This window comes from Anneissia japonica, unplaced genomic scaffold (genome assembly GCF_011630105.1).
Source record: "Anneissia japonica isolate Jap-2015-1 unplaced genomic scaffold, ASM1163010v1 scaffold1489_len2284818_cov182, whole genome shotgun sequence".
In the NCBI taxonomy this organism is placed as follows: Eukaryota; Metazoa; Echinodermata; class Crinoidea; order Comatulida; family Comatulidae; genus Anneissia; species Anneissia japonica.
Genome location: NW_022698455.1, coordinates 604,163 through 618,942, shown reverse-complemented (window position 1 = coordinate 618,942; position 14,780 = coordinate 604,163). Strand labels below are relative to the sequence as shown.

The following is a 14,780-nucleotide window of genomic DNA, read 5'->3' as shown; positions in this document are numbered from 1 at the left end:
TTATATTATGTCGACTTGTCAAGATAATCTATCTCGCCATGTCGATATGATATGTATATTATGTCGACTTGACAACATAATTATCTTGACAAGTCGTCAAGTCGAATGGCACTTAGGTGCTTCCGTAATTATCAACATCATACAAAAAATATAAATGATCTTAATCATCAACACGCTAAAAATCCATTCGCAAGAGCGAGAACATAAGGTGTAAAATTTTAAAAGAGCAAAATTTGGATGATGAAGGCCTCATGATCACTCTTGTCTTAACACTACAATCTTAGCTTCCATTAACACTACAGAGCTTCAGTGCGACAAGTCTAAATGAAGTTATGCGCTGCATGACAGCCAGCCGCATAATGGAGAGCACATTTAAATTGGAATATTAAAAGAATGTCTTATTTAAACAAGCTAACAGAGCAAACATTATATATCACCACAGAGCTGCTTTTGAGGACATCTTCACAAAATATTGTTACTTTCGACCTGTTAATCATTATCTTAATATTTTTCACAATTTGACCATACACACCAGGCCTACACATTGTGTACTGTCAAACAAACAGGTAACAACTCTCATGCAGAAGTGTTTATCTACTGGTAAACTTGTAATTAATGTAGTTAATATTTAATGTAATATTTTTAGCAATAATCTTCATCCCATTCATCATCTTCAAATATAATTTCACAGGTGTCTGTTTTAAGATTATCGTATACAACATCTGTTACCTCGATGGTGCTATCATATAGTGAGAGGACTTTGCTATCATTCAAAACATTTCTTTTAATATCGGAATTTTCATAAGTATTAGATACGCTCTCATGTTTATACTGGGAAAAATGGATGGGCGTTGCAATTGTTTGCAGTTGAGTGTTGTCTGGTGCCATTGGTGGGCAATAATTGCTTATCACTAACTTGCTTTTTTTTCGACACCTAATACAACAGTACCAAATACCACCCACCGTAATCACACATATTAATATTACCAATACTAAAGCAATATATTTTAAGAATTCATAAGATACAGAGTCATTCGTTGGAGTGACTGTTGCTGGTGAGGCATTAACTTGTCCAGACGACATGTTATTAGAGGCAACTTCACTAGATGTTGCTGTGGGAGAAACGGGATCAATATTTTGAGTTTTTATTGTAGAGGTGTTTAATAACGTCTGTAGTTTTAACCATTCGCTAGATACTTCATTTGTTTTATAATTTGCATTGCATCGAATATGGAGACCGTTGTCTTTCTCTTGGATGCCATTTATGAAGAGTGACTTGTCTCTAACTAAAAATTGCTCTTTAATTGATGAAATTGTAGTCCCATTGTATGTCCAACTGGTAACGTTCCAAAGGTGTTGAGAGTGACAGCTACATGTAAATGTAGCATTATCACCTATAACTACCAGGCCGTTGAATGCATGTTGCACCATGCAATTGTTGTTGATAATGCAAGTTCTGCTTGGTACTCCAAGGCTGTTATTAACATAGCATCGTAAGGTTTGTGTGTCATTTTCCACAACTTCAATTACGTGTTGTAATATGAGCTTGTTTTCATGAATCCAGAAGATAGTATCACCTTTAATATTCGACGTACACACATATTGTGTATTGTTCGTCGCATACTGAATGTAACATAATGGATCCGGTGGAGGTGTATATACTTCTAATTTTGCTTCATCTGAGCGACTTAAGAGAGTGTTCGTAGTGACGTTGCCAAATACACAATAATAGATACCTGCATCATTATACAATACGGGTGCGATGCTTAACTCATAGTTTAATAAGTCATCTTGGCTGACAACGAACCTACCTTCTATTTCTGGACGCACTTTGTGTTGAAAAGTAAGTATTGTAGCGGACATTTCACCTTCTAGCTTACGATGCCACATTCGCCTATACCCATCATTTTCTCCAAGAGAAGAATTAAACCCACAAGTAAACGTAACATTGTCCCCCTCAGAAACATTTTGACTTCTGGGATGCTGGGTAATCTCCAGGCCCTCGAATCTACAGATCACAGTACTCAGGATAATCACAAAGACTTCTAGTGATGTCATTGTCATGATTTAAATGATAGCAAAATGATCTAGACAATAATATTCAGCATTCTAGGTGGTACTGGCAGATACTGATCTGGAATTTTCTCGTTGTTTGCCAAAGAAATGGAATGAAACACGGAAATAGTTAACATAACTTCAAAACTAAACTGTCTGACAGTGATCAGGTAATTGAGTACTATTACTGAGAGTTCACACAATTAACAATCTACCAGATGAGGAGTACAATTATTTTTATGGTATAATTTTACCATAAACACCAGGACTACACAATGTTTGTACTATTGAACAAGCCTGCTTCTCTTTTTTAACAGGAAAAAACTCTCATGCAGAAATGTTTCTATCTGGTAAACTGGTACTTAAATTTTTTTTGTTTAAGTGAAGCATCCTTTACTCTATTATTTTAGTGAAGAAAAAATATATTTATTATTATTATTATCATTACTATTATGTTACTAAAATGTACATTAAGGGGAATTTAGACAATGGATTGGAGTTTAGTGAACTAATAAAAAAACTTTGTTAAGGGGAAAATAACACAAAAGATATTCCCATTAAGTTCGAATTAACGCATATTATTATTATTATTATTATTATTATTATTATTTTTATTATTATTATTATTATTTATATAATTTTTATTATCATTATCAATATCACTGTAAATATTTTCAATTATCATTTATCATATTGTTTATTGTTTGTCATTTTATTTTTAGTTTTGAGTCTCTACCATTGAATTTCCATGCTTCTTTTGCTTAAGATTTTTTTGGGGGGGGGGGTTTTCATGTATTTTTTACTTTATATTTTTTTGAAATGATTATTTTTTAATTTATTATACTCAGTTCTCCTAGGGCAATAAGGAAAGGCCTTATATTCTGTTTTATAAACAGAAATAGTAATAATTTGCTTTTGTTTATTATTTAATTTACAAAATCCATACAATTTTTCAGACACCAATTGCAGAAGAAGAGGAAGATGATACAGGTACATTCTTAGTTATTTAATTTTTATTTTATTTTATTTTATTTCATTTTACCCCCAACAGCGAAAATGCCAATAACAGGGAGCATATAGTAAATACAATATAAAATCACAGCGATAAAATCGATAAAATCACAAAGAAACATTCAAAAACTTTATAAACAGTACAAAAATATTAATTTTACAATAGTTACTGTTATATACAAGGAACATATAGTTATATTTGAAAAAAAATTCTTTCACTTTCAAATAGCAATTACCCAACTAATTACATTATAAAACTATGTAGTAATTTATAAACCAAGTCTTATTATGAGTCATAGAGAGTAGACCAAAAATCTAAATATTTTACAGGCTTTTTTAAGCCCATAATCATACAATTACAAAACAGCATCGTAACTCTATTATGTATATATTAAATATATTATTTTCGAAAATTTTTTTGGTCTTTAAAGCAGTGGTGGTCATAAAAATGGGTCGGTTGGCCAGTGAAATTTTTTATTTAACACTGAGGGCCACAACCAAAGTCTGACATTTTATAACATTTTATTTCCATAATAATTTTCAAACACTGCTTTATGCTTAGTTTGCAATATTTTTACAGATAATTACCGTTTTCTAGCCTAGTCAAAGATGGTATGCTATTGCCATAGGGCCTGTGGCTCGCACTTTGCCCACCAGCCTGTAGTCTAAAGCGAGAAATCACATATTTAATGTACTTTAATGTTATTTCTTCTAGTTACTCCAGTGCCAGCCTCAAAATCTAAAGGAGGAAAACTAACTGAAAGTGACAAGAAGATGAGAAAAGGTGAGGCTTTCATTTTGTTTGTTGCTGCTGAATACCCTAAAAAAAATAATGGAGCCACCCGTTGTATTCAGGCACATTGTTTTCTTGAGTGGTGCCTGAATATGTGGGACCATGGACCTATTAATTAATAGGTCCATGGTGGGACAATGCCATTATTTACTTTTATGCACTCGAAGGTAAAAACTTGAATTTCTGTGACCCTGACCTTGTCCTTTGACCTTTTCCAAAAATTGAATGGTGTCTTTCTTTGATTATTATGTACCATTCCACTAAATGATGATCCATTCATTAGTTTTGCATAATCATTCTAACAGACAGACAGAAGGACAGACAGTAAAGTAAATACATAAATTCCATGGCAGAGTTGGAAAGTAGCATAATGATCAAATTTTTTGTTGGTAATGTCTATAATTTATAAAAACATTTTTGTGACTGAAACTTGTTTTTCCTGTGTTTGTCTGCTCTCCTTTTCTTTTTTATTCCATGTAATGAATCAGTAGCTGTATTTGTTTAATAAAAATAAATATATTAATGTTATCAATATACTATGGTTTGAACTATCATGCTGTGGATACACATCAGGCCCCATAAAAAAAAAAAAAAGAATTCTTAGTTTATCACCCTTTCAAAGTATAAAAAACTGATAAGGAGGGAGGTTTTTTTTTTGCTAACTCCACCACATTTTACCAATGTAAATCAATGATTAGGACAAATATATAAAAATGTCATAAGAATGGAATCAAATTTATATTAAAAAAAATGTTTTTGTTGTACCAGTAAACTTGTTTGCCAGAAATCATGGGCTTTTCAAGTGAAGAAAGATAGAAAAATGACTGTTTGAAATAAAAATATATGTTGGAGAAAAAATAAAAAATAAAAATAAGAATTTCCCCAAAAGTGATGAGGGAGGGGGGTGATGAACTAATATTTTTTTTGTTTTAAATATTTGATTTTAATTTGTATTAAGTGTATTTAAAATATTTAGCATCTGCTACCAGCAGCATTGGATAAGGAAATGTAACTTGACCTTTAACATCTTTATTTTTGCAGATGTTTTGAGTAAACTTGGAATGAGTGATGTGGATGATGATGATGATGATGAGGAATCGGAGCAGTTCAGTGAAAAAGCGCCCTCAATTGAGCAGAGAGGCTCTACCTTAAAAAAGAAAGCGGTAAGACATTTTAATTTATCCAACATACTCCGAAAGATTTACCAATATTAATAAATTATATTCTAATAGTTTTTTTTTTATTAAATAACTTTTAGTTATGAAGGCTTATATTGTAGTAATTCTTAGGTATAAAGTTGTATGAAAACATTTGATTTCAATGACAAAGGTTTCTTTGTGTGTCATAGGAGGTTGTTTCCAAGGCAACAAAGAATGACACTCCAAGATCAGTACCGAATGATATGTTTGATGATGGTAAGTATATTTAAATCCAAGAAAATAGACCTGGAAGTGTCTGTCTAGAAATTAAAATTATAATTTTCTTATGATTATTATTAAATTAGTGTTCATCGTATTAAATTCTCTCTCAATTCTTTATAGTCATGTAATGGCATGCTTTATGATGAAGGTTTTAAATGGAATTTATAATACATTTTTGTTTTCCTCATTGCCTTACAGACTGGGACTCTGGTGATGTAAGTATTATTTATTCCTTAATATATTTTTCTAGAATTATTTGTTAAAATAGTATTTATATTTTCTAGTTAATTGATTATTTTTGTTTTTAAATGGACAAATAATAATAAAAACAATATTATTAATCATGAAAATAAGATTAATAATAATAATAGCTTAGGAATGAAGTCACTGAAAGTACAAGACAATAGTTAAATAAAATACATGAATAGACCAGGGGTCCCAAGTCTTCTGGAAGGTGCTGGAGTCTCCCCGAAATCGGTACGGCTCCCGCACACTCCCGCAAGCAAGCAAGAATCTCCTGGCAAATAACCAATTTCCTGGAAAATAACTGATTTCCTGCAAATTCATAATATTTGCGTAATTTTACTGCTTACAAGAGTCAGTGCCAATTGGTTTCACCATACACAGAAAAATGAAATTAAGTATGTTAAAGAAGTTATTTAATAAGATCTCCCAGAAGAAAGGAATCGATTTCTTCCAACTTTGAACCCCTGAATAGACTTAAGTGTTAATAAAAAATGACTAAGCAAGATCACTTTTGAAGTTAGGGAGGGTTGAGTTCAATGTTTTATATCAGTAATATGCACAGCTTAAGCCTATAAAGTGAATTCAAATTTACAAGTTTTGGTAAAATTATTATAAAGCTCTTAATTTACTAGGTGTAATTATCCTGAAGTACGCCAGATGGACTAAGATTGGCAATTAAAAGAAACTTTAATTTTGTGTAATTGATTGGTAATAACTTTCAAAAAAGGAAAGTGCCATGATCCTCTTTGTCAGAATTGACTTCGTTCACGCGTGAGTTTTCCACATGTTAACTTTATTGAGAAAACTCACTAAATGAATGTGCAACAAATTGTACCTGAGCTGTACATGTTCACTGAAGCGTGAAATGTTCAGTGAAGTGTGAAATCATATTTACTGTCTTGCATGCAGTTACAACCTGCTCATATCCATGTCTTGAATGTTGATTAATCAACTATGCAAAATTGTTCTGCATCAATGAACACCTAAAGCTTTCGTTTCTTAAATTTGATGCAATAAAGGAAAACCATGAACATAAAAATTGACATAACTGTACAAAAATACATGCTAAACTAATATTTTCAATAAAATTTTGATTATGATTAATATTTTAATATTTTAATTCCTTAGATACTACAATAATGTTACATTTTTATTGACTAAATTAGTATCCTTGTATTCAATGATTATTTGTTAATCAATAATATCTTTTCTTATCTCCAAGGATGATATGCTGCCATCACACGCCTCAGACAACAAAGGTAAGCATTGCATACAGCACCATCGTAATCAAAGAAAAAATACAAGTATAATTGATTAGTGTATCCATAATTATTCTGTTAAAATGTTCAGTATTGAATGTTGGATTTGTGATGTAAGAAGATGGAAGATGTGAAAGGGCACAGAGTGAAAGCACTTAACATATTTCAAAAAATTAATGGTTATGTTGTTCACAGTGAAGGTAAATATTATAATTTGTATGTAATCTACAGTGGCTACACATAAAGGGGCACTAGGCTGAATTCCCTCTATTTGACTGGCAAAATTGTAATTTCTTTTACTAAATTAGGCTCTGAATCTGTGGACCCTAATCTCTTGTGCTTTGTTTTCTCAAAATTCAAAAATATTAGAATCACTAAATTAATTGCTCATCAGTTTGTTTCTGCGGTGTCCTTTCAGTGTTGGCACCAACAGTGAATCCAGAGGGGCATAAGCCCTAGGTTGAGGAAAAATAGACCACCTTGTCAGCAAAAGCCAATCATTTCTCCTTGGAACACCAAGGGCGGATCCAGAATTTTTCAAACGGGGGAGGGGGCACAACATTCAGAATAGATAAGTGCGTCACGCTTATTGCAATACATAACATTTATATGCATTGAAATTTTAATATTTAATGCCAAAATGTGGGGTCGGGTGGAACCGTGTCCCCTACTTGATCTGCACCTGAACACTGCTTTTTTGAAAAAAGCATATTTTGGCATTTTTACATTGGAGGTACCATATCTGGGTATCTAGAGGGGCTTATTCCTTTTACTCCAAACGCTATGGGAATGAAGTGAATTTGAATTTTTTCTTGAACATTGCACCCCCTATCAGTGAACTTGCACCCCTCATCTTAATAATTCATGCACCACCATTGTATCCTTTCCATTTTATGATTCTATATCATAACATATAATTCTTACCCCTTCAAGTAGTTCATGCGCCACCTGCCACAAGAAAGAATGATGGTGGAGGAACAGCACAGGGAACTCCTGATAAGATGACTGGTATTCAGGATGATGGTGAAGATGATTGGGATACAGACGATGAAGAGGAAGAAGAGAGTGAATGGGAAAAAGAAAACCGAAGACAAGACGTATGTACTCATTCCTAATGAAATTGTTTGTTGACATTGAAGGTTTCATTATGTTTTGTAATTTATTGCAGTCTGTAAAAAATAATAAATTTGTAAATGGAGCAATAATTCTCATTCCTCTGCATCAGGTTAGTTTATTGGATATTTTCTGGATTAGTTTTCCAAATTATTCCTTTTCTGCAGTTTATTTTCTCAAATGCCTAGAGCATTTGAAATAAATTTATGAGCACTATAGAAATCTTCTTTATTATTATAATATTAAGTTTCAAGTTACTGTCATGAAGCATGTTATGAATATATACAGCTTCACAGTGAAAACTTGGAACTCGCTTAAACGTAACTGGTAATTTATAATGAATCTCTTCAGCCGCCTAGTGTTAACCTTTCATCATGGGAACACTGATGTGATTCTAAAGAAAGCTGGTAGCAGATAAGGCAAAACAATAAGAGTTTGTACATGGACCTATTTCTTTTTAATAGGTCCATGGTTTGTGCTACTCAAGGTCTATGAAGTATTGGCGCAGCTAATCTTTTAGCAGATATGCCCAACCAACCAAAATACTTGCAGTATTATGTTTAAAATTGACATTTTTAAGCCTAAAATAATTGAGTTGGTTGACCTTAACCATTAACAAACATATTTTGATAGAGTGTAAATCTTCCAGAATTAGCTGATATTTAGGGGCCCTCTTAGGTAAAACGAAATTGAAACCAGTTTCATAAACCAGTGTTGTAGAATGACATAAAATAACTTAATACATAATGTTCGATTTCGTACTCTAGATGTATTGTAAAGTTGAAATATACAGTCAAGATTTTGTTTAAGCTGTTAAGATGTTAAGCTTGACATTTTTATTTTCTTTGAATTTGTAGGGTAAAGGTTCCTTGGCTAACAGGAAAGACAATGAGGAAGACGAAGAAATACTCAGGCAAGAACAATGGGATAAGGAAATGAAGGAAAGAGAAGAACGAATGAAAAGAGAAGCAGAGGAAGAAATACAACAAGAGAAGGAGGAAAAAGAGAGGCAGCAAAAAGAAAACGAACGATTTAGAAAGGAAGAAGAAAGGAAACAGTTAGAAAAACAGAAGAAGGAGGACGAACTGAAGGAGAAAGCAGAACTTGAAAGATTGCAACGAGAGGAAAGAAAGTTAAAAAAACAAAGACAGGAAGAGCAACGTATTGAGGAGGAAAGACAAAAAGAGGAACGAAGAAAAGATGAAGAAAGAAGAGAGAAACAAAGAAAGGAGGAAGAAAGAAGAGTGCAAGAAGAAAAGGAAGAGTATAGAAAACAACAAGAAAAGATTAAAAGGGAAAGAGAGAGGGTTCTTGAGGAGGAAGAACTTGCTAAAAAGAGGATCCACGATTTAGAAAAAGCTGCAGAGATTAAACGAAAGGAAGAGCTGGAAAAGCAAAAGCAACTAGAAAAAGAAGCAGAGAAAAAAAGAGTGGAAGAAGAAAGAAAGTTAATGGAGATTAAGTCAGAATTTGAAAAGAAACAGATGGAAGAACGTAAGAAATTAGAAAGAATGAAAAGAGAAGAAGAGGAGAGATTAGAAGCTGTAAGAATTGCAGAAGAGGAGAAGAGAATTTCAGAAGAAAAGAAATTAGAAGACATGAAAAAGAAACTTGAACATGACCACCAAATGAAAGAGGAAGAAAGAAAGGAAGAACTTAGAAAATTAGAAATTGAAAGGCAGAAATTAAAAGAAGAAAAAATTAGACAGGAGAATGAATGGAAGAAAAATGAAAAAGAAAGGCAAGCTCAGGCAAAGAAATTGGAGGAAGAAGCAAAGAGACGAGCAGAAGAAAGAAAAATTGAAGAGGAGGAGAAAATTCAAGCTGAGAAGAAAAGACAGGATGAGGAAAGGCAACAATTAGAGAAACAGAAGAAAATGTTAGAAATTGAAAAAGAGGAGATAGAGAGAAGAAGAGAAGATGAAACTAGAAGATTGAGGGAAGAATTTGAACGTCAGCAAAAGGAACAGAAGAGACAACTAGAAGAAGAAAAACTTAGGCTTGAGGAGGAACGTCTAGCGATGGAAAAACGACTCCAAGAGGAAAGGGAAAATCTAAAGAAGGTGGCTTCAGGTAAAATGACAGAAGAGAAATACCTTGAGCAGGAAAGGTCAAGAGTTGAAGAGGAAAAAAGAAGATTTGAAGAGCAACGGATGGAATTTGAAAGAAAACGTATTGAAAATATGGAAAAAGAAGATGAGCTACGAAGGGCTGCTGATGATCTCCGAAGAAATGAAGAAGAGAAAGTCAAAGCAGAGAAAAAGATATTAGAAGATGAGAGGAGAGAATTTCAGAGACAAAAATTAGAATTAGAAAACTTGAAAAGGGATAGAGATTCCATGGGAAGTAGAACTGGTGATCGGAATTTGCTTCAGTATCAGAGAAGCTTGGAGGAAAGATTGGCCTATGAGGATTCAGGAGATTTTGTGAATACAGGTATCAAGAATAGAAATATCACAAACAATGGTGCTGCAGATGGAGATGATGAGTTTGATGAAATGTTAAGTCAACTGGAGGATGAAGCTGAGATGATGTTGAAGAAACAGGCACATCCATCATCTACCACCGCTCTGGAGCAGAGACCAAAAATGAACCATTCAAAGGATTCTGAAACAAAAAGGTAGGATCAAAGAACGAATTATCTTTCGCAAACCTTGTGTGATGAATTTACATATTTTAGAATGCTTTATAACACTACTCCACCATCGTGTCATAATGATGACATAATTAATGTCGAAATATTGAATCCAGACTCGATGGCGTGCATTTCAATACTTGGAGTATGTATTATACTATCTTATCTGAGATTAATCAGTGGAACTTTCGGTTTTATAATACTACTACATAATTATTACAGACATCAGAGTTGTTGGAACCTGTAAGCAAATTTCTGGAGCCATGATTGGCTGTCTCATGGCTGGTAGCATTCACTGCAAAAGATATTGTTCTCATCATTTATCATCATCATCACAATTGTATGTTTTTGTCTTTTAGTGCTGGCAACCTTTTAGGGGGACACATGAGTGAGGGTGCTATTCCATACAAGCCAGCCAATGCAACGTTCAGCTTGGACACATACAGCTCAATGATCATTCACCCGACAGTGGTAGGTTTTTTAGTAAAATAATTCTAGGATCATAGTATATAGTATGGTATGCATGTATATGCTACAGTCTAGAACTACAAAAATATCCTGATCAACATCAATTTTCCTTCTTATAAAGGAAAGCCACTTGATAGTCCTTGCACTTTTGGCAATCCTCATGTAATGAACTTCTTATTTGTTGTATGTTTTGTCTTGTATTGCTTTTACCTAGATATTGAACAAAATGAAATATAAATTTATTTATTTATTTATTTACAAACATATTTTACATAGATAACATTTTCATAAAAATTATGTTCTTAAAAATGGTCCATGAATTAAATATAAAGCAAACAATTTACAAATAACAAGAAATATTTTTGGATTTTTTTTTACAATATTTGAATGAATTTAAACAAATTAAAAATACAGTATAATTGAATTTGAAAATACATAGAAAAATATAATTATTTTATGAGAAGTAAATGAATCTAATAAATGAAATATGTGGGCTATTTTATGCTCTCTAATAAGTAATTCCCTCTATTAAATTTGGAATTTATAAATGTAATTGTAAGCAAGAGATATATGTTCTATTTGTTTTTAAAAATGTATTTTTAGTACAGTATACTTGCTGTCAGGATAGCCCGTCACAGGGACATATTGTACCTTTTGGAAAAATCTGGACAGTCAGCCATATTTTTTGTTCTTTTTTAACTAGTGGAATAAAGCTGTGTCCACACTGTCAAATTTTGATGTGACAAATTTATATGATGTGCCCATATATGGGAATCAGTTTACAGGCTTTCCTCCTTGATTTCGGCATTTATGAGTGGATTTCCCGTACGATTAAAAATCGTAACGGTACTGGGTTTGGTCTACAGGAGTTCGTGCGTCGAACAGGTCATTCCATTCATAGAAGAAGCCTTTTGATGGAGAAAGTGTGCCTGTTAGCAAAGGTTTGCCCAGGTCGAAACTAACTCCGGCTATATAAATTGATTAGAAGATTGAAAATGTTATTCGTGTTAATGAATTACTACTATGTCCATTCTTATTGATTTAATTTCATAGTTTATATTGAAATTTGTTAATAAATTTATTTAAAATACTATATAAAATAAAGTAATCATTAAAGTTGAGGATAAAAACATGTTAAATACTGACACAAAGTATACATATTCCTATTTCTGGAGTACAGTTAAAATATGTAAATCTGTATTAAAATGATATAAATTAAATAAGTATAGGAAGAAGGAAGAATAGGAAAGAAATTTGTATGATGTGCCCATATATGGGCATGATTTCAAATTACACCTAAGTATAGGATCACAGTTATTTGTTACATGTAGTGTGGACAGACTTTTAAGGATAACAAATTTTATGAATTCACTGTGTAATTCAAATCTAGTTAATATACTGTAATTGGTCCTTTAATATATTGACTAAAGATAAATATAGGTGTTCAATAAAACTTTTGTTTCTAGGAAGTGAAAAGCTGTTATATGTCATTTACTGTGAATGAATAAAGTAACATAGCTTTGTTTTGTTCTATTCCATTTATTGTAGAGTTCCTTTCAACCAGCCTTTTTTTTTTTTTTTTTTTTGTTTTTTTTTTTTTTTTTTTTTTTTTCATCTGGTTTCAAATAGCAATAAATATGATAATTCCTTGAGATAAACCAAATATTACTCACTGTTTTTTGTTGACAGTTTCGCCTGGCTATCCGTCAGGCTTCTTCAGAATCTGTGAAGGGTTTCCACCGATGCTCGTTGGTAGCGGGCCTTTCACAGATTCTGATGAAGCCTGACTGATAGCCAGGTGAAAATGTCAACAAAAAACAGTGAGTAATATTTGGTTTATCTCAAGGAATTATCATATTTATTGCTATTTGAAACCAGATGAAACTATTTACCCATATAGGATCACAGTTATTTGTTACAAAGATATAATAGTGTGAACAGACTTTTAAGGATATAATATGATAATAACAAATTTATTGATATGGATTCACTGTGTAATTCAAATCTAGTTAATATACTGTTCTTTAATATATAGAGTAAAGAGAAATATAGCTGTTCAATAAAACTTTTGTTTTTAGGAAGTTAAAAGCTGTTATATGTCATTTACTGTGAATGAATAAAGTAACATAGCTTTGTTTTGTTCTATTCCATTTGTTGTAGAGTTCCTTTAAACCAGCCTGGAAGGCTGTTCTTGATGAGCATGATGGTCTGTCATTTACATCAAGTGAGGGCGGTGACAGCATGGATGATGTCGCAGATACTGTCATCCAGCCGCCATACTTTGCATCAACTCCTCTACCACAGTTGAACACAAGCGTTAATGCTAACACCAGTCATGGTAAAGACTAATTATAAATAATTATAAATGTGTTTGATTTTTAATATAGCACTTTTGCCTGTCCGAATAAAGTTCTTACATTATGAGCCCCTTGGTCAGTGGATCCACTTAAAATGTTTCCCTTGTTGATTGGATTTATGTACAATTATACTCTAGCAGTCTTTCATAAATAAGGTATATCCAATGTTATGTTCTGGTATGTATTATGTATATTTTACTATAACAAATTTTCACTGCACTATATTTTATTTATTTATTTAGGCACACAACACATGCACCAAGCATTGTCATTAGCGAATATATATCGCTGTCCTACTTGTAGGTGACAATCCATTACACAAAACAATACACACAAGATCCTTTACACCACACCAACTAAATGTCAGTATGACGTTTAGGAAGTGGAGGTGTTTTGGTCGTGAGAAAAAATCTGCAACACTGACAGGAATTGAACCCAGGACCCAGGGATTTCAAGGCAGGCATCTCAACCACCAAGCTATTCAACTCCACTCCTGCATATTAATACATATTGAAAAAAATATTTCGGATTTTCATTTTGTATTTATCATATGGTAGTTAAACAACAGTAAAATACAATTATTGAGGAAAGCGACTTTACTAGTACACTTTTTTTTTGTATAATAGAGGGCGCCTTGAGAATGCATGCAGCCCTTCGAGACCATAAGAGAATAGTTGAGAAAGAACGAACAGGTAGAGTGAATGCTGAGAACCAAAGCAAAGCATTGCAATCAGAAAACAAGGAGTTGCACAGGTTTGTGGATTTATTTTTTACAATTTTGAATTCTTCTTTTCATAAACTCTGATACAATTGTGTCTATTTTATAAATACCTGGATAAACAAACAATGGACATTTTCACTAAGCCACACCCCTTGGATATTGTTGCTAAGGTCTCACAAAACTGTGCTTGTGTGACACGCATATGTTCCTGGCCCTTTTCTGATTGGTCAGTTGTTAAGCTTGATTGACACTTGAGAAAAGTTCATTGTTAGGCTGTGCCCAAAGAGGTTCAGGCACTTAGAGGTTTTGATTAAGGCCATAGCACTTTATTGAGTGTACCGTACATATATATTACAACATTCTTTGTTGCATCGTGTTAGTTAGAAACTGTTAAACAACCAATTCCTCGCAAAAAATTAAATACAAATGTTGCAACAAGTCCCGTACACAATACATGGTCCCATTTTAAAACATCAAAAATGTACAATATTCAATTAGTATCTCTCTTGAATATATAAGCCACACTAAAACTTTTAAAGATTAGGGCATTACATATTCCAAAAATCAGTTTGTATTGCCTGCTTTATTTATGTTGGTATTCTTAATGTAAAACAATGTGCTACCTGTTGTTTTACATCACGTTATATAAATTCAATAAGATTGGATTTTACTTTACTAACTTTCTTTTCTATTCTGCTTCA

At 32.6% G+C, this 14,780-nt stretch overlaps 1 protein-coding gene across 7 annotated transcripts in view; it reads left to right on the top strand.

The window, feature by feature from the left end:
• The window catches only part of LOC117102562 (ankyrin repeat domain-containing protein 26-like), a 71,142-nt gene that overhangs the window by 35,225 nt on the left and 21,137 nt on the right, over positions 1-14,780 (top strand). For 6 of the 7 annotated variants that reach the window (XM_033242870.1, XM_033242873.1, XM_033242867.1 and 3 more), the window contains 11 exons: positions 3,012-3,045; positions 3,782-3,850; positions 4,901-5,022; positions 5,208-5,274; positions 5,479-5,495; positions 6,749-6,785; positions 7,719-7,882; positions 8,756-10,518; positions 10,893-11,004; positions 13,162-13,339; positions 13,985-14,111. In XM_033242870.1, coding sequence (XP_033098761.1) covers positions 3,012-3,045; positions 3,782-3,850; positions 4,901-5,022; positions 5,208-5,274; positions 5,479-5,495; positions 6,749-6,785; positions 7,719-7,882; positions 8,756-10,518; positions 10,893-11,004; positions 13,162-13,339; positions 13,985-14,111 — 2,690 coding nt within the window. The remainder of the gene's footprint in view (positions 1-3,011; positions 3,046-3,781; positions 3,851-4,900; positions 5,023-5,207; positions 5,275-5,478; positions 5,496-6,748; positions 6,786-7,718; positions 7,883-8,755; positions 10,519-10,892; positions 11,005-13,161; positions 13,340-13,984; positions 14,112-14,780) is intronic. The other variant, XM_033242868.1, reaches the window with a different exon arrangement.